The sequence below is a fragment of the Scomber japonicus genome, chromosome 8, assembly GCF_027409825.1.
Source record: "Scomber japonicus isolate fScoJap1 chromosome 8, fScoJap1.pri, whole genome shotgun sequence".
In the NCBI taxonomy this organism is placed as follows: Eukaryota; Metazoa; Chordata; class Actinopteri; order Scombriformes; family Scombridae; genus Scomber; species Scomber japonicus.
This window is the reverse complement of record NC_070585.1, coordinates 16,843,108-16,869,650: the sequence shown is the minus strand read 5'-3', so window position 1 is coordinate 16,869,650 and position 26,543 is coordinate 16,843,108. Positions and strand designations below refer to the sequence as shown.

The following is a 26,543-nucleotide window of genomic DNA, read 5'->3' as shown; positions in this document are numbered from 1 at the left end:
TATGTCATGGTATATCACAATCGTTTTCACTCCCTTTCTAACCAACATCACCTGATGGTGTTGGGCGAGTTAGATCTGTTACGAACCTTGCAGTGGAGTTTTGCACATTCTGACAACACTTGACAGGCCTTCACACAGATTTTGATAAAATGGATCAGATTTCCTTTGTTTGTCTTTGGATTTGCCTTTGTGACTGTCTTGCATGTGTGTACTTGTGTGTATTTGTGTGAATGTATGATGGGGATGAAGATAGCAGCTAGCCTGCAGCAATGCAGGGAAAAAGTTCCACATCCAAAAAGCAATAATAAGCAGTAATCTCCATCACAATTACTGCTACCCCTCCACATTGATAAACAAGGCTTTAGGCTGTATTTACATTCCCTATGTGACCCTATATCCCCAAACCCTGGTCCTACTATAATCTTTCATGATCACATATAACTTTTATGTTGTATATTTTATTTGTAGGTAGCTGGCCTCAAACTTTTTATTGCCCGTGTTTAGCATCAAAATAATTTCCCAGGAGTGTTTGGGTAGTTGAGTGGTGAAAGCGCATGCCACATAATTGCAGTACCCCTGCTTTGAATCCAGCAAGGGACCTTTGCTGCAGGTCAATCCCCTCTCTCTAACTGTTTCCTGTCGGCCTATATGCCAATACTGCACTTACAAATAAATGCAAAAAATGCTCCAAAATATATCTTTAAAAAAACCAGTCTGGGGAAAGTTCACAGTATTTTTGCTGCACTGTGTGTCTGTGTGTCTGTGTGTGTGTGTGTGTGTGTGTGTGTGTGTGTGTGTGTGTGTGTGTGTGCGCGCCCCCTCTGTCCTTGCTCTATGCCTGCCTGCCAGCCATTCTGTTGTGACAGAACAGGTGCAGATGAATATGAAACAGAGCAGTAGCGCTTTTAGGGTCTGGCCCTTTGTATGTACGCTTATGTCTGAAGCATCATATAAGAGCAGTCTGACTTCTAGTCTCCATGTTTAGTATCTTCTTTTTAGTGTCAAGCAGCAATCACAGAGAACAGTTATGTTCCAATCAGACAGGACAAGCCATGTGATTTAGAGGAAGGATCAGTTTTGTTGGTCTTTAATATGAAGTCTTACCCAAAGTAAATGGACTGAGAATAGTGCTCTGGTATTCAAAACTTTAATGAGTCAGACAGTTAGACTACCTGGTTGACCTTTTCTAAAATTGAATCACCCATACAAGATCTTACACACACTCACCAATCTCACACCCTTTCCTGTTCTCTCATCACCCCAGTGTGAGACATTCCCCACATTGGCCCAGAAATGGCTCAGACTCAACATTCTCTCATCATTTGATAAGATGAGATAGATAGATAGATAGATAGATAGATAGATAGATAGATAGATAGATAGATAGATAGATATGGCTTGTTCTTGTGACTTTCATAAACAGATATCTGTCTTGTGACGTGCCTCCAGCGCCCTCCTTCCTCCCTCCTGATCTGCAACTCTCTCTCCCTCTCTCTCTCTCCCTCTCTCTCTCTCTCTCTCTTTCTCCTTCATTCGCTCCGTCATACACACGCAACCCAGGGCAAGGATGGAAGGCTGTTTGTGCTCCCAGTGTGCAGCATTTTTTGTCCTCTATTAATGTAATATTTTATTGGATTGATCATCCCGTGAGGGCAGGCCGTCGGTAACATCTAACTGACAGGTATATCGACCTTTTACTGAATAAAAGAACCAACAAAGAACTGGAAAAACTGGGGTTACGGCTTGACCTTCCTCTGCGCTCTGTACGCACAAGTAGGCTAAAGGCGATCTTATTTTGCTGCGCACCACCACTCACAAGAGGACGTGTGCGCAATGATCACCGTTGAACTCCACCACCTATGCCAGACTATAGAGTCATTTGGATAGCGCTACAGTTGCCGACGAAACCCTCACTGTGCTTAACCTCGCGCGTGGCAGGATGACTTGGAATTAAACACCAACAAGTGGAAACTGGCACTCTGTTCATTCACTGGCGCTCTGATCACTACTGGTATATGGATTTGGTCAGATCGTCTTAATGTGGTGACGGTGAGAGACATTCGGTTGATATCCCACCTAGTGACATATGGGCTGCGGGCGAAGATTTGAAGCTATCGACCAGCCGCTTCACCACAGCCCGTCCTCGGTGGGGCTAGAACGGACAGAGTCGGGGACACTGAGGAATGCGGAGCCGGGATTTTGTCTCTTCCAGCTCACCTGCGGAACTCTTCGCAGAGCACCCCAAAGTAAGTGATCCTAGTAATTACAACCCTGTGTCTCGGGTTTGTTTAACGCTGCTGTGAAATTCCACGAAGAGCAATATCACAAGGTCCCATGATATTTCTAGGAATCTGTGTGGACTTACAGTGACTCCAGCCTACTTTTTCATTAACACATATGGCATAACTGTGACATGGCACACTATGCGCAAAAAGTTTAGATATTCTACTGGATGGAGTTTATCAGTGACAAGGTATTATTGAGATTTTATTAGCCTATTCCTATCCTAAACGTTTTTTCTAATGTCACACAGAAATGGCTAATTTCTTTTTTGTCAGTGTTGTTGAAGCATAAATATGATAGGCCTATCCATATTGATGTAGTACACATATCCGTGTATATCCTATATATGTCGGCTTCAAAACCTTCTCCATGTCTTTTCACCTTTCCAGTCGACCTACGCAGCCGGCGAGCACGCAGGGCACCATGCTGAGACAGATCCTCCTGAACTCCACCGACACGCCGGACTTCGACTTGGTACTCATGGCCCAGTCGTCCACGCACGCCCCCGCCTCCCTAAACGCCTCCCACGGCGGCTCGGTAAGTGTGGCCGCACTCCTGAGACCCACCACGGGGCGGGGTGGAGGGCTCCGCGATGGAGAGCTCCACAAACCGGACCTGATCACCTACATAGTCATGTGCCTACTGCTCTTCCTGTTGGTGCTGCTCATTGTGTTCTTCATCAACTGCCAGCTCCGGAACTCTTTCTTCGCCTCCATGCCATATGACAGGTCGCTGAGAGAGGCCCGGACATCGTACAAGTAGGCTGGATCGCTGGGATTTATTGAGACTCTGGTGGGGTTAGGAACCTACTGGCCCCCCAAACTTCTGCTGCACGAACTGTATACATGAAGTTGTTGCCTTTAACATGTCTCTTGGACACATTCGATGGCCTAAATTGCCCAAAACCCCCAACGAAACCTCACATTGCAGATCAGGGCATAAAGTAACCTACGTAGGTTCTTTCACTTCCAGCCCAAAACAAGCACTTCAGAGCATTATGGTGCAATTTTATGGTGTTGGCCTACTGCAGATGGGAGGATGACAGAGGAAGTGAAACTCTTGATCAAATTAATGACTAACATATTTTCTGGAAATCAAAGAAGGAAATGTGAAAACATCCATCATCTCCCTTAATCCCACAGTGCACTTTGGAAACAAATTGTTCATTACTTGCAGTGAGCTTAAAGCGTCTATTGTTTAAGAAATTTGCCCTGGCACCTGCGAGTTTATGTCCAGATTCATAGTTTTCATTTTACACTGGCCTTGACAAGATGAATCTGTTTGTTTTTTTCTGTGGAAATGTGACCTAAGTAAACTTAGAATGGGTCTACAGTAGTTTGTATATAAGATATTTTGTATAACTGTAACTGAACTGTTTGTCTTGTGAAATAATGCCATCAGCACACATTTTCCACCCTTTTGTCCGTTGTAAAATGATTATTAAATGACAGACTGCAGGCCTCACATAAAGATATTCAAATACTCCCAAGCTGAAGTCTTTTCATCTATGCAACTGTTTATGAATGATGATGCTGCAGCTGCTGATGTGATGGGCCAACGTCCGTATGGGGCGTTTTTACGAGTGCCATAGGGCTGCCAGCGTTATCGCGCACTTTTACTTTTAATTAACCTCTCGTCTGCAATTTATAGCACCAATATCCCAAAGAGTGAAGACTTGAGGCTGAAGTATATGACGAGTCGTGAGCGATAAACCAAACTGTTGTCGGTTTCAGTGCCACCGGTGATGCGCAAATCCTCTCCAATCTTGTTGTTGGAAAACATCTCTCACATACCTAGACAGACAGATGAGCCTATCTTTGTAAAGAGAGAGAGAGAGAGAGAGAGAGAGAGAGAGAGAGAGAGAGAGAGAGAGACTATCTCTAGCAGTCATTGAATTCCAATGAACATTCATTCTGCACTGACAGCTGAACGCAGTGATTGTTGTCTGTGGAGCGTGATTAAAATATGTAGGTCTACCGGATTTGAAAGGCACTAAAACAAGACGTTGCAATCAAAGAACACAACACCATATCGACCAGCTAAATGACATTCAATAGGGTATGGGCTTTCTCGATTCAGTCATTTGCTGCATTTGACTTGTAGATAATTTCATGTAGCCTATTTTTTCTACAACTCTGTCAGTGCCAATTTTATTTTGAATGCATAGAAGTAGAGATTTAAAACATCGTAAGATACACTCCAGGTGCTCCCTATTAAACACTGGTACATTTATTTTGCTTGATAGGCATTAATTCCTGTGACACCGCAGCGTCTGTCATTTATATTGTTAACCGCTTGGTGGAGCACTAAGTCTGATGGTTTTCACAGTATGCTCACAGAACAAACTGACGAAGTAGACTCATTACACGCTAATCATGTTGACATATCACCTTTTAAAACCAAAAACACCTGCACAAAAAAAAGACAGATCTAAAGTAGGATCTTTGCATTGCAATTAAGGGGATTAGCCTACTAGTGGCGACTAATAGTTAATTATTTACATCTTCCATTTCACATATGTTAAAGTGGATTGCTTGTGCAGCATCTAGATAGGTGCAACCTTATATTTGCGAGAAGGGGTTTCTAGTCTGACTTTAAACACACCAGAGATTCAAATAGCCTATTTGTTGTATTTTTATAATATGGTTATACTGCCAACAGATAGACAGCAGTGGTGAAAAATAGAAGAGCAGTCTTAACCTGTACACATTCACACCACAGCTATAGGTCATGTGTAATAAACATGATGATTATAATAGGGTTAAAAAAGACTAAACAAGTACTGATTGAGTGCAGAACTGTAAAACTAACCTACTTACAATAGGAGGCCCACCGACTGTCACTTGAGTTAGTCTGTGACGTTACTCATTTATTAGGTGCTCAATTTATTATTATAATGATACAATTCTGACATAATGGGGTTTTACAGCATGTTGCTCTAAACACATCACGATGCCATGGAAACAGTCTATGGTTGGCTAATCTTTCTTGGTTTAAGCATTCTTTCTTTTTCCAGAATTTGGATAATTTCCATAGCATAAGTAAGAAGTTAAACTAGCTCTTATTTCCGCAGGGACCTGTGTTACCCTGTCACGGTGCTCTGAACATGACTGCACCCTCAGCTCTGTGCAGTGAGGGTATATTTCTCCGTTAAATCCTCTCAGGTGTAGCAGCAGAGAGGAGGCTCCTCCCCAGCCAGCTTTGACTGGCCTGTCAGAAGAACAGGAAGACTGCGCCTTAGCTAGAAACGGCAGTCACTTCCCCGACTGTCAGTTAGGGGTTAAAAAAAAGTTAACTAAACTTGTAGCAGACATGGAAACTAATTTGGGAGACACAGTCAAGCTACGTTTTCCCTAACACCAACTCGCCGTCCGTGTTGTAGCCGCTGAAACAACTTGTGGAATTGAGGAGAGGGTTTTTTTTTGTTCCCACGGAGACTTTACCTACTGAAGCCAGGCAAGCTAGCCTAGCTAAAGCTAACGTTAGCTACTTTCGGGAGTTACATTTCCCTTGTTTAAAGCTTCGGTCTGTGTTACATGTGGATACTGGTCTATACTGGTAATTAAAGTCGTCATTTATATGTTACAGGAGCAACAGGTTGTTTTATCTACTTGTTGCCCCGAAGACTTGTGGCTTTGCTTTGAATTTCCCTCCTTCAGTAATACCAACCGTAGCGAGGTGCTCGCACGGTGTGGTTGGCTTTTTACCAAATTATTAGCAACCTTGTGCTAGTTGTGGCTAGTTAGCCGGGACAGTAGCCAGGGCCCGAGAGTGGAATAATAGTTTCCTATTTCTATAGTAAAGAAACAACGTCAACGAGGAAACACTTGCTTTGCGATACACGTTTGAGTTCAGGGAGATCACCCGCCTCATGGTTTTATGTTGACACTCACTTAAAGGAAACGGAATAACTTATAAATATGGATCCAAACACGGGAAATTCTGCCTCAGCTGCTGGCCCCAAGAAGGACAAAAAATCAAAGAAGAACTATGAGGATGGAGATGGGAAAAAGAAATTTGTGAGTATAACAAGTACAGCTCTCTGCACTTTTGGTGTCAACTGTTGAGATCTGTTTAGTTAACATGCAGTGAACTCAAAAGTGTTGCACCAAACTTCACCGATGGTTACATTTCTTCTCATCTTTCAAGTGAAGCTATAAACCAAATAAGCTCCACCATACCTGTAATTACTTTCACCCTGTAAAGCTGTTCACCAGCTGTCAGCTGAGCCTGAGTTGTTGCCCTGCAGGATTCTTGATTCAGGTCAAGAGAAGTGTCATTATAAAGGGAAGTAACTCCAACTCTGAGGACTTGTACTATGCAATACACTTTAAGCTATTTTTTCTACAAATTGCAACACTTCAATACATGAATCAGAGGTCTCATTCTTTGTAAATCATATGAAAAGCTATACATTCAGTATAACTTTTACCTCCTAGACCAAGTTTATGATAGTGTTATTCTCATTTAGAGGTGGCTATGGCCCATTGACTTTTCTCAAGCCTACTTGATTATGATGACATCATGAGGTGTCAACATAGCTGGGTCAGCATGTGTCATCCAGCCTGTTGTTTAGATGGGAGCAGGGCAGTAGAAGTCACCAGTAGAGATGTTTTCATCAGGCAAGGCATACTGTTGCGTAACTTTACCCCTTGGCCATGTCTGGTAGCAGGTGAAAACTGATATTGGATACACTAAGACAAGGTAACCATAGAGGATAATACAGAAAACACATCTGGTCATCGAGTCCACCACACACACACACACACACACACACACACACACACACACACACACACACACACACACACACACACACACACACACACAATCAATCAAATGTAACTTTCAGCAACTTTTTAGACTAGAACAGTTTGTTCAAGCTTTTTGTTGAGAACTTTCTCATGTAAATAGTGCCACCTGGGCTCGCACCCAAAAGCAAGTTTGCCAGGCAGTAGGACTGGAAGCCGAATTTAGTTTTTGTTAGTGGTGTGGTGTGTTTTTATAGAAGAGCTGGTGCATTAGTATAGACAGTTAGTCCATACTAGCATACACTGTCCATACTTTACCTTAAATGTATACACTTATTTACTTATTTTTATTTTCAAAGATTAGATGGAGAAGTAGGTGGAAATAAAGACATTAATTGAGATGAATGGGTTACAGCTGCTGTACTGTTAATGTGCACACAGGCACAGGTTGTGGTAAGGCAATAAGTAAATATGAGTCATAGACGGAAACAAATTGTGAAATGTCCTGAGATAACTGTGTGTGTGTCTTTGCTTGAGCATGAGTCTGCCTGAAAGTGTGAGTGCATGTCTGTGTGTGTGCCCACCTTTTTAAAGTGAGGTGTGTCCTTGACTTGAGTGTACGCTAACTGAAACGTCAACCCACCCTGACAGAATATTCATTATGCAACACACACATAAGCCATGGTTAAAGTTCAGACAGAGGCTACGGGACGTACGACCATGTGTGGTGTAGACTTAATCTACAGCGTAACATCATCTTTATCTTCCTCAGTGACATAAGCTTATCCATGATCTCATCATCACTCGTCTCTGGCCTTTATTCAGACATGCCAGTGATAATGACTTGATTCGATATGTATGACTTAGTGACGTGTGTGTGGTGTCTTCAGTCAGCTCGGTGTTTGGTATTCCAACCCATAATCATTCTTGTGTGAATGTCTATCCATTGTGTTGTCTGCGACTGAATGAAGCAGTGTGGGTGGCTTATCCAGCTTTAGTCATTGTTGCTTTTTCTAGACACAGGAACAGTTTTTGGATGAATCCATGATTGGATGGATTAAGTATTTTTATACAGTATGTTGTTAGAATAATGTCCCTGACTGTCTTCAGCTGGGTTTAGGGATTAAGACAAATACTGTTGTTGTCTGAAACATGTAGAATTTGTCATTTTTCAAGTTCTTTAATAATAAAAATGAATTAGTGTATTTGTCACATTCTGTCCCATCATGTGTGTTGTAGCTTTATCACACAAAATAATGCATTGTGTTCTGTAGGTCTGTATTTGTGAGTCTGTGAGTGTGTCAGTTCTTTCACTGGCTGGTGTTTCGCATGTAACCTGTAGTTATGTCTCACAAGAATGCTTAACATGTCTCGCTGTGGTTTCAGGTACACCTGTAAATGAGCATGCTCCAAAAATTTAGTTTGAAGCCAAAAATCAGGTCATTTTAGCTTTTCGCCCTGATGCAGGCTTCTTTAGGCCCAGAGAGACACAAAGGATCAGCATCTCCGATTGCTGTTGACATAAACAGGTTGGCTCAACCCAGCAGCCAGGCTCAGTGTGGATTAGCCAGGGATCACTGCCCTGGACAGTTGTTGGGGATACAAGGTGAATTTGTAGATCACAGATTCTGGCTAGGACAGCTTGTTGAGTTTGGCAGGTTATCTTTTTTTTCATGTATTTTCTAGCAGAAGTTGACTTTTTCTGGCACTGATGAGGAATATAGGTTATCAAGGAAACTGAACTTGAGCATGTTCTTCTGGGGCCCCTGGGACATCCCTGCATTTCTCTCAGAGTTTTATCGATTATTTACTTGTTGTTGGGATTTCATATTGTCATCTCAATCAATTTGATATTCCCATGGGTTGAGATTGTGAGCCAGAATTTTTCACTTTCATGGAAACTGTGTCAATGGATGGCTTACAATACATAAAAATGCACTCAAAGTGACTGTAGGTAATCCTGATAATTGAAAGAAATGCTAATATCATCATACAGTATGTGACCTGTGGCTTCCAAGCAACATAACCAACATGTAAACACACTGCACTTTTTCCTGGAATTTGAACAAGACCAACCTGCTGTAGTGCTAAAGTAAATGCTAAACAGTAAACTCTTAAGCAAGTGTCTTCGCAGTGCATATTTTCTCTTTTGATTCCCAGTACGAAAATATTCAGACTTGCTCATGCATGCAATCTTAACCTACTAGTTTGATTACTTCAAGTTGTGTTAATAGCTATGTGCGCTGTAGTTGTGTTGATAGCGCCACCTTACATTTTTTATTACATAAATAACTAGTATATTGTGAATGTGGGCATACAACAAGAAAATGGAAATTGGAAATTTAAAAAATAGTTCCTTGTTTGAGCAGTTTGAGCAGTCTGAATTAAAGCTTTGACTTTTTGTGAAGTACCCAGAGACTCCCAGCTCTACACAGTGATAAATGACCGCATTGATTATTTGTACAACCAAAAAAAATCTATTAAATTATGGGGCAGTTGTTTTCCTCTGTGTCTGCTGATATGTGTGTGTTGAGATAAGTGTTCAACACAGGTGTTTTTATCATTGAAGGTCTGATTAATTGCAATGACAAGTGCACCTTCCCTCAAGTGTAAAGTCTGGTGCTGCATGTGCCTTTGTGCAGCAGCGCACCGACTTCCTGGGGGAACCACCTCAGCGAATGCTTAATTTAAGATAACGGCATGATTTAAACCAGTCACAACATAGTCTGACTCAAGTAGTGTGAGTCAAGTCGAGTAGTTAAAGAGTAGGTCCCTTTTGCCTTCTTTCTTTTTTTATGCATTTGTCTGTGCTATTCCTCCAACACACACACAATCATAGACATAGTATCCTGTTATCTACATCTCAGGGGAAGAAGAGCATACTGTGAGGTAGAGGATGGGATGACTGAGTACCAGCGTGAAAGTGGAGTGGTTAATGGACTGCTAGTGGTGGGGGCCTCTTGGCTCGGAGTGAACAGCATTTTAGAGAGCAGGGCTGAGCAAGGGAAAACAAGTGAACCGTCAATGAGCAGGGACTGGGGGAGGCAATGAAAGAGAGAGAGAGAGCGAGAGAGAGAGAGAGAGTGTGTGATAGAAAGCAAAAAGAAAGAGTGGGAAAGTAGCCAGAAAAGAGAAATGCAGATGAAGAGATTGAAGAAGGCAGGAAATATGCATGAGTGGGGTTGCAGTCAGCAAAAATGACAAGTTATAAGTGGGTACGGAAAGCTTAAATGACAGAGTTGATTGTAAAAATGGAGTTAAAGGGTGATTATGTATCCAATCACACAGAGAGTAGCAAACCTCTGCAGCATGGCCCTGTGTGGTTGAAACGTTCATGGATGTTGACCCCGTGGTCACACCCAGTCTGTGATTTAATTAATTTAATGGCAGGTGTTGTTTATGAATTGACAAAGATAGAAACTCCTGGTGAGATGTGGCTGGAAGTGCAGCATGAATGAAAATTTCAACCTACAATGAATAGCGCCACCTCTTGTGATTCAACGTGTATTTAACCTATAAACTGTTAACTTAATGAGATTAACATGAAGAGACATCTAGTTCATCCTCTAGTTAGACTCATGTCCTGCTCAGACACCAGTAATTAGATGGGATTAAAACACTGTTAGAATAATCCTCCATCACTGGGCATAATGATTAATGTATGATTGGTCTGTCCTTACTGTACTGTAAAGATGGAAAAGGAGCAGCTGTTGGCTCAGCTGAGGGCAGCGTTTGATTTGCTCTGAAGCCTGTTCTGACTGGATGTGAGTTGTGTAATAAAAGTGCCGGTGACCAATTTGTTGAGACAGGCACACAGAGGAATGCAGAGTCACTACACTGAAATACCATACACAGAATGGAAACTCGTCTCATTGGGTTGGTTGTTATGTAGTTTCTTTTTATGTAGCATAAAATACCTGATGGCTTCAAGTACAGTTGATATCAGTGGGACTGTCTAATAGTGGTCGCTCAAGTATGTTGCTTCAGGCAAAGAAAGGTTTTCATATGAGCAGTAATTATCTCTCCACCTCTGAACACGAGCAGAGCATTCCTGGGAAGGCTGTAATAAAATACCACTTTAAATAATATCACTTAGCGATGGGTCAGAACTACGTTACTGATAGCAACAGTATCAATCAATAAATCAGTCAAACTTCATTTATATAGCATTTTTCAAGTGCTTCACAGTTGATTTATAAGCTAATAATAAAACAGTGTTGACCAAGAACGTCAAAGAGAAGGAACAAGAAGAAGAAAAACAAAAGAAGAATTACAAAGAACAATTTAAGACCAATGTATGTGAAAAAAATGTAATAAATAGTTTTAAGATATATACTAAAAATCTAAAATAAAATAAAGTTATAAGAGAAACAGTGTAATGAAAGCTAGACTAAAAACTCGCTTAAAACAGTATTCAGTACAGCTGTGGGTAATTTGAAAGTCATTCATCCGTTTGTTTGTGTTATGTTGACTTTTTTTTGTTTGCCTAGTGTTAAAATTAACTTTTCTCCGTGTCAAGTCATCTGCACATGATGATGCACTCATTAGTGTTGCATGACCACATTGTTGTTGTGTTTACTCTCTCTCTGGAGTTAGTGTTGTGACAGTACGCAGGTTAAAAATGCTCTGAAAAAGGGGATCATTTTAACAAAGCGAACCTCTCCTACAACTTATGCTATGAACAGTTGTGTTCAACAGAGAAAAAGCTGACAAACTAAAAGTCAAAGTGTCATATATTTGCAGTGTTTTGGATTTTCACAGCAAAGCAGCTTGTCCTGTAGTCAGTGCACTTCCCTCCTGCCAGTGTTATTGTGTGACTCTAGAGCCCTCATTAAATTAAAGAGATAAAGGGTACACTGGTGCACCTAGTTATACATTTGAATTCCATGAAATTAAGGAAGTGTATTGATAAGAGTAATACTAAGTATCATTATAATAAGCAGTACCAGTATTGAATTTATTTATACCAGACCTAGTCAGACTGCTGGAGTATTTTATTAGCTTTGCTGAATGTTGGGATGCATTCATATGCATTATATGGATATAGAGCTCAATAACACCTCCCTATACATTTAGACAATATCAGGTATTTAATTCTACCAAATATTCCCATGTCGTTCAAATATATTACAATATATACAGTACCAGTCAAATGTTTGGACACACCTTCCTATTCTGTTGACTGAGTTCAGCCTTTGACTGGTCCTTTTATATGGATATGTAACAGGGTAAAATGACGTACTGTAAGATCTCTCCCACTCTTACTCACTGCAGTATATTCTCCTGTAAGCAACTGCCCTGACTGTCTGTCCAAACCACTGTGTAAACATTCTGCATGGTTGAAGACAAAGGTATTTTTGCTACTGCCATACTGTCACTTATTAAGCTAACTGATCAGACACGTTATATTTAGGCTGCTGTGCAAATGGTGACGTGAAGTCTTGTAGACAGAGGGCTTGACACTGGGTAGCTGCATGATCAGTGTGAGGGCTGAAGAGTCAGTCAACAGCTTTTCAACTCGCAGTAAAAATGCAGGGTCACACCTCTCCCATGTTCCTAGTCAGATGGTGCAGCTTACTGTTTTAGTGTTACTTATGCAAAAATAATTTAGTCCCGTCTGTGTTTGTTTAGAGTTTGCATGCTGCCATGCATGTGTTGTTTAGTGTGATACAGAGAGGCTGTAAAGGGAACAGAGCACTCTGTTTCTCTGCACGTCATTCTTTGTCACCCTTATTTCCTCTTACTATGAGAAGCACTTGCAACAAATGCCTGTTTGCAGATGTTGCTCTGAGCTATTCAATATTTGCCACCAGTCAGTTTTACCAGCACAGATGTATGCCAAAGGCCTTCACGAGGTCTGAAGTGTGTCAACAGGCTTGGTTTGTATATTCTTCTGGAAAATGTATAAAAATACGTACTTCAAACTACTCTGTACTCATAACTGTTCACTTATTTTTCACAAGCTCAATTTGTCAACTGTTAAATCTTACTTCTCCTTCTTGCTTTTTCTCGTTGCGAATGTGCACAAGTGCATGCATGCAAGCTCACACACACACACACTCACACACTCTCTCTCACACACACACACGCCCACACACACACATACACTCACACTCACTCAAACACACATACACACATACACACACACACACACACACACACACACACACACACACACACACACACACACACACACACACACACACACACACACACACACACACACACACACACGTTATATTATTTCACAAATTCTGAGGGCTGTGACAGGAAGTTGTGCAAAAATAGCGAACAGGATGCGTCCTTATTCTTCCCCATTATTGCTATTGCCTTATCACTCTCCCTCCCTTCTTTCCATCCATTGTGCTGGGAGGTACCATTGGGATAGTAAATATGTTTATGCACACACACACACACACACACACACACACACACACACACACACACACACACACACACACACACACACACACACTCCAATTTGGAGGCCTGGATGATGTTAAACCATAGAGCAAGGTTTTATCATTACAGCCTAATGGACAAGTTCGAAACATTCCAGAGACCGCAGAGGGCTAACACAGGCTAACTGTATTAAACTGTGTAATCAGGACAATGTTTCTGCTATTGGTTTTTCAAATGTAATTTTTCAAAACTTTGAGCATCACCAAGTTAGATTCCATTTACCTCCATTTTAATGGGGGTAGTGGAAATCAGAAAGCTCTGCTGTCTACCTCAAAACCTGATCAGATTAAATAGAAACTATGGTGGTGGTCTTCTGTGAGGAGAGGTAAAGGTAAAATCTATGTGAGCACTAATGATTAGTTAGGTCACCAAAAATCTCCTCAAAATCAAATGTTATTCTATCCATTCTGTTGAAATAAGTTACCAGTGTTAAAATTTCTACAAGAAGTATAGAGGTACAGCTAGTTATTTTTCTAAAAGTAGATGTAGGTGTGACATCCGATAATGTTCTGAAAAGACATGGAGTTACATTAATGACTGTCTCCACATACGAATAGTGGTGCGTACTTACACTCTGCCTTTTTAAGAGCAGTTCTCTTACAAGCAGTCAGCTGGATAGACAGACCTGTAGACTGATCCTCAAAGATATGAATGCTCTTAACCGTGCGTGTTACCTATGTTGTGTGTAGGGGGTTTTGGTAGGATTACAGCTCAGCGCTCCTCTGTGACTCTCCACAGTCTCCCCTTTGACAGATTACAGCTAATCTCAGACTGCTCTGTGTATGTCAACAGCACGACGGTAAACAGCATGCGCCTACCTGCTGCTCTCAAAGCCGAGTGTGTGGAGAACAGCAGTCTGTGCCCGTTACTCTTAAGGCTGTGTAGGCAATTTAGCTGCTGGACACACATGCACACCCTGCAGTGCCTTAGAGAGGAGTGTGTGAACTAAGTCATTACTTCAAATTATAATTACTGTGTCAGCCAATGTATAGCAACGACTTTAACACCCATGCACAGTCTCCAAACAAGTGGAGCAAACATGGAGCTGCATCAGGCCACAGGCAGTATCATCTACTATTTAATATGGACAAATCCCAAATACAGCTTAGTGATGTTTCAGTTTCTCTTTTTGACAGAAATGTGCAGCTTTGTACAGTTTTTTTTCATGTACATATTTTAATATTTTAGTGCACATTCCTCCATCATTTTGACAGATTTTACGTGTATCAACATTAGGTAAGAGGTATGAATGGAGGCTGGAAACGCTACTGGCACATGAACCTGTCAGCAGCACTGATGATGTACTGTAAGTCAAAGCTTCAGCCTAAACAAAAGTTAATGTCCTGTTTCAATGTATTCATGAAAACATTGTTTAGACAAAGTCACAGATTTCTGCCAGTGGAAATCACATGGAAAATGGGAATGAGTTGTTGAAATGTGGGTCCACGTAGTGATTTTGTTTTTATCCCCCCTTTTTTACACAGTCTTTGTTTTATAGTCCACACCACTGGTTCGTATTTAAACATTGGCTTGTATTAAAGTGGAAGTATGTAACTCTGACACCAAGCGTTTAGAAATGGTACTGTGGCCCACGTGTGTGATCGGTCTAATCAGCGGCAACACAGAGTTATAAGGATGCTTTGCTCTCACACGCACTGCATTTATAGTCAGGCGCTGTCACTCTCTAGTGCGCGCTCTTACTCGTTCTCTCCAGATTCCGGGAGAATACGTCTCATTTGCGGTCGTCATGGAGATGCTATCAATATGCGGGAGACTCCCGGAACTTCCGGGAGTGTTGGGATGTCTGCACAGTGTCAGTTGACTGGCTAATGTGTATGTTATTATTACTCATTGTTGAACGTAACCGCTGTGAAACAATCAGAAAATAACGTGTTATTGATCTGATTCACCGGCTTCTTACTGTCACCGCTCCCTCCCTCTTCATCCACTCTACCTCACTCCACCACAGTTAACACAACATCGTCTTGTAGCCGCTCTCTGACGGAGCAACTCTGTCCTCCAGTCAGTGTTTTGAACTTTTAGAAATAACAGGGAAGCGGAATAAAGTTTAGTATCCCCACATTGAACAGACTGTCTGAGAGCAGAGGAGAGCGTCACACACACACACACACACACACACACACACACACACACACACACACACACACACACACACACACACACACACACACACACACACACACACACACACACACACACAGTGAGCTGCTCCTTTCCTTCGTATCAACAGGTGCAGCTGAGTGCTTTATTACAGAGACAGCAGTGTAGAGTTGTCTCTACGCCGCTGTAGCCGTCTCCAGCCGTCTCCATATGTTTCAAAGGCATCTCCTATACATACCCTTGTTTTGGTTCTCAAATTGTCACAACGTATTTGAGAGTCATAACAAGGCTTTTTTGGTTTTGTAAGATCAGACATTATCTGCAATGTTCCTAGCTGCAGCTCAGTGGCAACTGGCAACCTGGATGTTGAAATGCTAATGACTTTGTGATTGATAGATGGGTGGTGGGTGGCATTTCAGGTCAAAACACAGAATGACAGCATAAACATTACTTGTGGGCTGCCACTTAGCTTTTCAAATGTGAATATTCTGGCTGGACTACTGCTGTCAGTGATATCAGTGTTTGAAATTAACATGATTCCTTAATGTCTGGTGACATATTAGGGCCATTTTAGGATTACTTGGAATATATTTCTTACATACGGCTACTTTAATATTAATTAGCTAAATATCAGTAAGTATTAGTATCTAAGGGGGGCGGTAGAACGAATTGGAGGTCAGATAGCGGTGAAAGTTTGAGATTTGTATACATTGAACTTGTGTATGTGTGTGAGGAATGTGGTTACATACTTTGCTGATAGATGCTGCACTCTGTCTGTAGACAGTATGAGTAGATGGAGGAGTTTAAATGTGCTTTGTAGCAGCGTTAACACTTCTAAGAACTCCAGTCGTTATTCAAAATTACTCTGAAGGCCTTACACCCTAACACTAGAGGGTTTTTTTTAACCTCTATTAAAATGACTGTCACAAGGACAAAGTAGACTGAGTCTCATAAAGTGTGAAGTCATGAAACAAATCAGCCTGCAATAGTAGTAAGCTTGTTTTGAGGTGTTGCAGCACTGGCAGTGAATCAGTAGGAAAATATATCGGTGCAAAGCAGAAATTGTACTTGCAGACAACATAAAAATGGTGGAGACATATCCCACAAGTGCCACAAATCAGAGACTTAACGAGAAAGTGCACCCAGTCTAATAATCTTGATAACAAACATTTTAGATTTTGTGGTGACATTTCAGGAGATGTATACAGTTTGGTGTTGCAGTTATGGCAAGACAATGCCTGCAAAGTGACTGCCATTGTTATCTTTGAATCTATAAATGGCAAATAGAAAATTATTTATGAATATGAAACGTCATGTTATTTCATCAATGAGTTCTGCGTTTTGGCAGTATCAACTCCTGGCTCGATGCCACTTGTGAATGGCACAGATAATGGCCTATTTTAAGTTCCATTGTTGTTGGTGATGATGTGTAAAGGCCAATTCGTGGTTGGTGCATCCGCTTGGCAGCAAGAGTTCCAAAATTTGACTACACGGACTGAACACACCACAAACAACTGCGGAGGAAAAGCAAACTGGAAGTATTGACAGAGCTTTGCTGTAACAAAGCTGCTTGTAAAACAAATGTCCACTGTAATATTTCAGGGAGATGGAGATGAGTTCCACTGTAATATTTCAGGGAGATGGAGATGAGTTCCACTGTAATATTTTAGTGCTTCTTTAGTTTTTTCCTGACCCGTATAAACATAGACCCTCCTCTTCTCTTCCTCCTCTCGCCCTCAAAGGGTATAATTGACCTGTGTTCTATTAGTGTTGGTGACTCAGACTTACTTCCTTTAAATATCACTTACTGTTTCTGTGAAACCCATTCATCAAATCCCACTCCTCTCCAAATTATAGGCTTAGTCTTAGTCTTGTGTTATTTAATCTGCCCCCTCCCCATTGTTTCTTACTCACAGCTGTGTGTGGTTGTTGGTGTTTGTGATGCTTTCGTCACTGTGTTGTTATGTTTGTGCATGTGTGTTATCTGTTTGTTTGACTCGCTTTGTTTTTCCCTACCAAGCATTCCTTTATATTTAGTTTATATTAATTTATTAGTTATTAGTTACACAAGTACAGTTTGATCATCCAGGGCTCCCTAAAGTAAAAGTCCTGTTCATGTTCTTCATAAACAACATTTTGTCCAATTACAAGGCTTGCACTGGCATAAAAACGGTACAAAACCTTTTAACCGCAAGTTGTGTATGTCACTGATGGTGGAGTGAAGTAAGATATGACACTTTTAGAAAATAATTAGTTTCAGCCCTTAGTTGACAGGTTCAGAACCCGTTGTCATGCACTGCACAGAAAATGAATCTACATCCTGCCTGTTGTCATGGTACTGGTTGTTAAGGGAACTAATTAAATATGGTCTGTTTAGTAACAAAATGGATGATAGACAGAGGAATGAAACCTAATATACATTTGATCTTTCTTCCTACAACATATTTTGTGATGCTTCATCTGGAACCACACACAATGTAAATGTCTGTTGAAATGCCTCGAATGAGATGTGATGTGCTTTGGAGGTAGTTTTTCAGATCGGAGGCTACATGACAGAAACATCACTGTGCAATTCACAAGCCAGTGAGACTTGGAAGACTTACCAGTAGCACAGACATTGTTCAGTTTATTGCGACATGTGATTGGCCCACTATCACAGCAACCCATACAGTCTGTGATGATAATACTTAATTGTACAGTTTTGTAGAATTATTTAATAAATATTTCAACAATTTGCACCCTTTCAAAATGTATTTGTGTAAAAATCAATTGGATGGGGACGAGTGGTGGTATTTTGTAAGGGTACTGGTATCATAATTTTTTAAATGATACCAAAAACCTAACTCCATTACAAAAAAATGCCACCAGAATAATTTGAAATATGGTATAAAATTGACTTTTTCACATTGCAGTTTTAACTAATACCCAAATATGTTCCACATATTATTCTGTAAATGTAATTAAGAACTTATTTAAGTTTGATTTATAATTATTTTCCACAATGGAAATATTTGTGGTATGCTGTGATGTGTATGTAAAATGTAAATTTTCATAGATCACGAATGAAATTGTGAAAGGTGTTGCATAGCTGGCTTCAGGTTTTGGGGTTTGGAGATTTCCTCACACATTGCTCACTTTCAGCTTGCTTTACAATTTAATCTCTTTTATTATTGGTTCAAGTTGCTTTTAATTACTGAATTAATTCAACTTGAATTCATCAATAAATTATAACAAGGCCCCCAATGTCCTTTTTATAGGGCACAGTGGAAATGCATACAATTGGGTCATGCAACAGCACACCATGGTTATAGCACGCTGTATACAATTTGTGGAACTGAGAGAGGTGATATTTTTAGTTCAATCAGAAAGCTGTTATTTCTCCTAAGGACACAACAGCTGGTTTGGGACATTAATTAACTGATTGACATTTTATTGATTGAATATCAGGGTTTGTTCTGTCAGAATCAGAAGACAACAGGGAGGCGTACAAAGAGACAGACAGGGCAACAGTGGCCTCCCTTGTTTTTAAATGCAGGTGGGTGGGGGCTGGTTGGCTTTTGTTTTCTCCATTAATAACAGTAAAGCAAGGACAAGGAGCAGTCATGCAGAAAACGTGCCCCACTTGGACGGACGTAGAATCATAATGCTTCTCACACAGTCAGTCAGTGTACTCAAATGCACCTTGAGTCAGTTGGTCAGTGAGGCGTGTAGTTGCTATAAAAAAGTATAGCTTAGAGATCAGATGTGAAATAATTGGAAGAAGTCCAATTTTACATGGGAAGTGAGTGAAGACTCTGATCTCTGACGGTCTGTCCTCACAGCGTTGGTAAATAAATTGTTTGCTAGTTTGGGAGTCTTTTTTTTTGCCGTTTTGTTTGTGTTTGATTTTGTCACAGGTTGCTTGGATCATGAAGAGTTTTATCTTTTCAGGGTGTCAGAGGATGTCACAACCTTAATTATTTGAGTTTGAATATGTCAGTAAAGCAAGGCTCTTCAGCTCAGGGCAAAGTTAGCTGTTAAATGTGAGGGAGAGTTTTTTTTTCCTTGGAAAACCGTTTATCAAACCTTTTTGTATGTGTCATATGTTAAGGCTGTTTAGTAATTTCCTGCTGAGCCTGCATGAATAGAAAACTTTTCACTTGTGTCTGGGTGTGCCTGTACAAGCGCTGCTTCCCCCTCTGCTACATCAGTACACTCAGTTTGTAGCCATGGAAACACTGTAAGCAATAAGCAATATTATCTTGGTGTGGTCAACGTGATGAGTCACATATACGGGTGCACACACACACACACACACACACACACACACACACACACTGCACTGTATCACCACAACCATCTTTTTGTCTAAGTAACGTTCAGAGGTGAGTGTTTTTTGAGTATTTTTGAACATTTCTCCCACACTTTCATCACCCTGATCCATCTTCACCTTCTCCACCTCAACTGTCCTCTGCATACATTCATGTCACCAACACACCCTTCTCACTCACTGATAATCCTCTTCCCCACCCAACTCTATTTCCCAGACCCATCCACACAGTATTAATATCCAGAAATATTACAACTCTAACGCTACAGGTTACACTTTACAAATAACAGAACACAGACATAATTGAGTGCAGTAACTCCACAACCATCTGGGCAGACAGGCCATTTTCTCTCTCTTTCTATAAATACTCCATGCAGTCATAAGACCAAAGTAGTTTCAAGCTCTAGTCTATACAATGAATGTGTGGGACAAAAGTTTTTATGTATGGTGATAGCAGCACAACACACCACAAAAGTCCCTTGCTAATTACTGGCTGGAACATGTGATATATTTTAGTACTGGACAATGAATGTTTATGTGTGAACTGAACCTACAGGCAAGTCTGAGTCACAGTTAAAATCATCCAGATCTACTACACTAATTGACCAGGCTTGACATGAATTCCTGCCTGGCGATTACTGATAAGTGAATCATGTTAATAAAACAAATATTCATTAATCATTCACTCGATTCATTTTAACATAGTGCTTCAGTGCTGCGGGGATAGTGTACCATCCAGTGGCTGTAATCCTTGTTTGATTTTTATAAATGGGAATGCACCCAACCCTATTATTGATATATCATGGTAGACCATAGATCAGTCTGTGCTTGCAGTACAGTTTTGTTATTTCATACTATTATTGTAAACTCCTGTTTGTTTAATTAATAAAAAGATGCTGTCTGCTAAATATATTTAGACCTATGGTAAAACAATAGAAGATAAAGCAGGATATAAGATTGACATAAAACAATAATGGAAGGATGTTATTCACTTAACTGATAAATGTAACCCTAAGGTAAATGGTGAGGCATGTCACATCCTTGTCAGAAAAATCAGCCTTTTCCATATTGTGCAGCAATGTTATTAATCTAGTGTGTCTCAGTTTTGACAGAAATGTGGATGCTTCACTCATTTGCATGTAAAAGTGGCCACTCTGCTTTCTGCCAGTTTGCATTTACTGTACATAGTTTTCATTCTTGTTCTTCTCACTCTCAGGACCTACCTACTTAAATATGTGATAAGGACAGATAAGGACAGGTACGCACACATCAACAACACAATGTGATTGGCTTATTATTATCACTGTCACAAGCCAGATGCATCTACTGATTTATGTTCTCCTCAGCTTTCTGGTCGTGGATACAGACAGAGAAACAGAGCCCATTGCCTGTTCTCCTTTATTTTTGCTGCTGCCTTCACAGCTGTGTAATTATGCCCCCTTTGTAACAGTAGCATTGTAAAGAGCTTGGCATAGTGGCACTGCAGGGACTTTGTTCTCCTGGACAGAAAACTGTGAAGCAGTAATCATTGCATTGATCTTCATTTCTTATTTTTGTAAATGTGCCCTCTTGTGCAACTGTGAAATTCCTTTTGCAGTTTGAATTTTTGAGTGCACCTTATTTAAAGAAAAAGTATTGTAGTATATTTACGTCATATCTGCAGATAGCCGGCTTGCTAGCATTAGCTATCCTGTCAGATAGGGACGAGCTGAATGAAGTAGAAGCTGCACACTTTTCAATCAGTTCTTGTTGCTTCACCTCTTGTGAACAGTTAATTCAAACCGAGATCTCTGATCAGTTTATAGTCTTTTTCTATCTGTCCTGATTGTTACGGTCAAAAGGAAGGACCTGTGTGAAAAATAAGTGACTGTACTTGCATTTCTGTTCTTATGTTGCTGATCTGTCCGTCGTCTAGTCTCTCTCCCCCTTTGTGTGTATCCAATAAAATAGTGCCACAGATTCCTCTGCCACAGTCAGTCTGCAGTCATAAATCATTTGCAATGTGTATTTTTATGAATGTACAATCCCTTTTAACATATTTTGTGTGTCTAAACAGGAATCCCTTAAAATACATATTGCATGAGACCAAATATGCAATTTTTGACAAAGCCGCTTTTCTTCCATTTCACAGGTGCCAAACATCAGTGCGGCCCTTTCCTAAAAATGTACACAGGGAAAAATTGATTCTTAGATCCATCATGGTCGATTCTGCATCGATTTGCAAAAGTAAAAAATGTATATTACAAATGTTATTTAATAACGTGATGTTGATGGAAAGAAAAAGGTGGAACTTAAATGCGAGGGCACTGCAACAACCGGACCGTCTACAGCACGCACATGCTAGAGTTAATCTTCACAGAAGGCAGCAGTCCCAAGCTTTTTTTTTGATTTATTGACTAAATAGTTACCTTTTGAGAGATAAACGTGAAGTATATTGTGAAATTTCTACACTTAACACCTCCTCGCTGACCAACACACACTGCAGCATGAAACAACGTACTCATTTTACATCAAGATGCGCCAATAATCAATATATTATCACATTGTAGCCCACTGAAATGAAGTTGTATCGTCAGGTTCCTAGAGATCAACACTGCTACTGTAGCGCCTCAACAAGGGCAGCAAATCCATAGTGAATATCCCTTTTAGTTTTGTTCTTTGGTACATGTCTATGTTAAAACATGGGCACTAGGTAAAAGTGGTTTACCTCGGTAAGATGTTGATAGACTGATGTTCACGCAGACTATAGAACAAGCGGGCCTGTCAAATGGACCATTTCGTCTAATCAGTCACAATGGGCTGATTAGATGAATCAGCTCGTTTAGATAACAGCCTGTGTTCGGGGAGCCGTCGGAATTGTAATTGTGGAGTTTTATGAGTTTAGCTATGGGTCAGAATTAGAGTGAAACCTTCGGAGCTCTACCAGAGGGAGCTCTCATCATTGAAGTTTTGATTTGATCATTTGGCCAATGAAATGTCCCAAAATAGTGAAAAATGCCCATCATAATCCCAGGAGATGTCTTCAAATTGCCAACACTCCCAAAACCAAAACTACTCAGTTTATGATAGAGCAAACAAACAAAAAAAACATAATACATAATAAACTGTTCATTATCAAATGTGAGAATCTGGACCAATGGGAAGGATTCTTTCTTTATCCAAATAATGTTGATTGAATTTTCTCTCAAACCACTGTTTTTAAATCAGTGTTCATTTACGGTGAGTATACATATTATATCAATACTGCTACTCTTATTGATACTCATGGGTCTTTTTTGAAAAGGATCATAACTTCTTTATATAACAATATTGTTTCTGGGGTAACAACAGCAATGTTGCATAGTGACATCGTGTTTATAAAGTAATCTCTCCTTAGGAACACATCTAAAATCTCAATAAAAGAAAATAGAGATGCAACCATCAGTACACTGGTGTGATATTAAGCCAATGCTGACCCTATAAAGCAGGATAGTTATTGGCGTGATGTGACGATACCCATTAAAAACTCTTTCTTTGAATCATAAAAATGTAGTATTTCTGCTTTTAGTCACGTTCATTTTGTCAGGGTGGGTTTTTATTGCCTCAACAATCCTCAGTCTCATGTTACCTCTCACAAAAATGATTCTACAAAGTTAAATGCAGTGAAGTATACAGATATATAATTTTGGAAAATAAAATACTGTTGTTTGGCTTGAACTCTGTATCAGGAGAGAAAAAGTTGGAGGAGTGCATCCCGAGACATAAAACAGACACTAACAACAGACGGACAATAACACTGTATAATGTAGTAGTAACACAATGGCCTATTCTGTCTGAATATTTGACCATTCAGATGCCATGACTAACATCTAACAATATGTCAATGGAGCTTTTGTTTTCTGTTGTAATGCTTAATAATGTAATACTTCCGTTCATTGCACTGAATTATTACATTATTTCATACACAATGTTGCTTTCATTGCCATATTATGATTTACTTTGTGTTTTTTAATATTGTAGTTTTGAAGCCATATCACCCGACAATATACATATACAATATACATTCTACTAATTCTTCAGTTGTTTCTGAATAACTTTCATGGGTCCATTCAGTTGACAGTCATGGCTCCTACACTGTACTGAATGCATGCTGGCAAACTCTTAACTGTACTTGTGGGTTGAAAAAACGGAAGTAAACGGTTTGTTTAATTCAAGAGTGGGTTTTGTCTCTTCCTCCTCCGTCTACCTCTATCGCTTTATTACTGAGACACTTGTTCTCAATTTCCCGTGTGATCACCCAGAATCCACTGTGCTTGTCAGCTGTGTATTTCCGTTTTGTAAGTCGAATAGCACCACATTTGTGTGTGTGTTCTGTGCTCCCTGTGATGACAGGGACCTATTTCTCTCTATCTTTCTTACTTCCTCTTCTCTACCTCTTATTCTCCTGCTACACAAGCATATCCAATTAACTTGTCCACCTGTGACAGTTTTACTAAAGGTACATCCCACCATTACTGTAGTTGTACAAATGTTCCTTACCAGAGGCACAGAAAGACTTAATAACTTTACCAAGGTGGTTATAAAATCTTCACAGTAAAGGTTTCTAAAAATACTACCAAATGCCTTTCATTTGGTGTTTATTTTTTAGGGCCAGCTCTTAACATCATGTGGATTTTGGTTTAAATCCTAATTAAATACAATTTGAAAGCAGCAGGCCTTGTGATTGGGGGGGAAAAAGAACAGAAATAAAACAGAAAAACTAATGGAACAAAAGCCTGCAAACGTTGCTTTCTCAGCGGCTGAGTGTGCGAAACCAGCAAACATTTTAATTTAGAGCTGAGAGACTATAAGTAAAATTTGGATGACCAAGAGAAATGTCAGGGTCATAATCACAGCCAGAAATAAGTGAATTACACTAGAACTGAAGAGAAAAGCATGGAACATATGAAGGTAGATTCCAAAGTCACAAAGTATATTGCGGGGCAGATTGTGTCTCTTTAACTTTTGAAAAGGTATCATGATGTTGGTCACAATACTACATGAATTATTGAATGTGTGGATGAATTATTACTATAAACAGACTTTATGACACTTGCTAGCCTAGCAACATTACCAACCATCTTCCTCATACAATGTAATTATCACTTATTAGGTTTTGGCCTTGGTGCCCTACATTTTGACTGTGATGTTGTAATAAATGTGTCAAAGGCCAAAGTTACATTGCCCTAAACATGACTTCATTCCAGGCCTGGATTTTTTTCTACAAGCTGAGCCAAACCTAGAGATGCTCATAAATGTCTCATCAGGCTTTTTCTAATAACAAGAGAAGGAAAATATTTGTGAATATCACTGCATTTAGTCTGTTTGTGTGTCCCTAAATGGAAAAATGATCTGATATATATCAGTGGGTAGGATGTTTTCTTTTTCTAGAGTAATCCTTCCTGGGTCCCTGTTGACATAGCAAACCACTGTTCATTGTACCATTTGCAGTCCTTTGACAAATACATGGAAAATGGCTTGACAGGTGAAATGCATCCCTTCTCCTTTTGTGATGAAAATAATTGAATCAAAATGTAATATTATATATACCTCATAGAAGTTGCCAAGGCATGCTTTTACTTAAACAGTGGTACTGCTGACAATAGGTCTGCAATAGATACATTATTATGTATATCCTGACACCTAGTGGCCAAAACATACAAGTGCATATCAGGTGTACTGTAATTGTGCCACAATATATTTTTCTCTTCTGAAAATATATTGATACTTTTCTGCCTCACCTTTTACATCTGATGACTGCTGATTTGTTACTAATAGGCCACACCTGTAATTACTGCCTTCTAGATGTCTTACTTTATAGATGTGTATGAGTGATTTGACCTGAGTTATAACATATATTTGTTTACAGTGTGTTTCCCTCTATCCTGCTGTCAATCTCCTGAGTTTCCTGTAATTGGACCTGCCATAATTGATTTCTGTCTAATAGATTCTTTCTTTTTCTTTCCCTCCATCTGCCTCCCTTCTTGTCACCGCTTTTTCCTGCCGTCTGTTCGTTTTTTTTCTCCTTACCCTTTCGTGCCAATTTTCTCCTTTTCATCTCTTCATCCTCTTTAGAAACTCAAACGGCTGATTCCTGATGAGGTAGGTTTGTTACTGCTTGTCACTGTCACCTATTTGCTTAACTCATCCATCTGTGATTGCGGTCTTTGATCAAAACTAACTCACCATTATCCATTTAGTGCCATGTCACCGTCTGTCACTGTCACAAAAATCTAATCCACCATAACTCACATATTGTTCAGTAACTGTTTTGTTGTCTGCTGCACTCACGTTGGATGTGCATGCTTTGAAGATGCACACTGACAACATGAAATGCTTGGCATGTAAACTAGTGATACCTTTATGTGCCTGCATTGACAGGAGAATGCAAAACTGGTACTTACTGACAGATTATTATTCATGAATAATGAGGAAGGAACTCACTATTTCAATGTGCCAACATTACATGTACCCCCAAAGCTGATGTTCTTCAGTGCTTTTCATTTTGAAGTAAATTATATAAACACTCAGTGCAAGTATTGGCTATTTACACACAAAGTCACTAAAACCAGAGGGAAGGATATTCCCCCATTTGTTAG

The 26,543-nt window shown here is 40.0% G+C and overlaps 2 protein-coding genes across 2 annotated transcripts in view; both read left to right on the top strand.

Annotated features, from left to right (window-relative positions):
- Positions 1–2,123: 2,123 nt before the first annotated feature.
- Positions 2,124–3,045, top strand: LOC128363300 (small integral membrane protein 32-like). Its single transcript, XM_053324260.1, has 2 exons — positions 2,124–2,246; positions 2,673–3,045. Exon 2 carries the CDS (start codon positions 2,707–2,709, stop codon positions 3,043–3,045), a length of 339 nt encoding a protein of 112 aa, XP_053180235.1. The 5' UTR covers positions 2,124–2,246; positions 2,673–2,706.
- A 2,423-nt stretch (positions 3,046–5,468) lies between these two features.
- The window catches only part of LOC128362576 (protein diaphanous homolog 1), a 39,943-nt gene continuing 18,868 nt past the window's right edge, over positions 5,469–26,543 (top strand). Inside the window, exons 1-2 of the mRNA XM_053323368.1 lie at positions 5,469–6,302; positions 26,020–26,046. Coding sequence (XP_053179343.1) covers positions 6,204–6,302; positions 26,020–26,046 — 126 coding nt within the window. The 5' untranslated portion in view covers positions 5,469–6,203. The remainder of the gene's footprint in view (positions 6,303–26,019; positions 26,047–26,543) is intronic.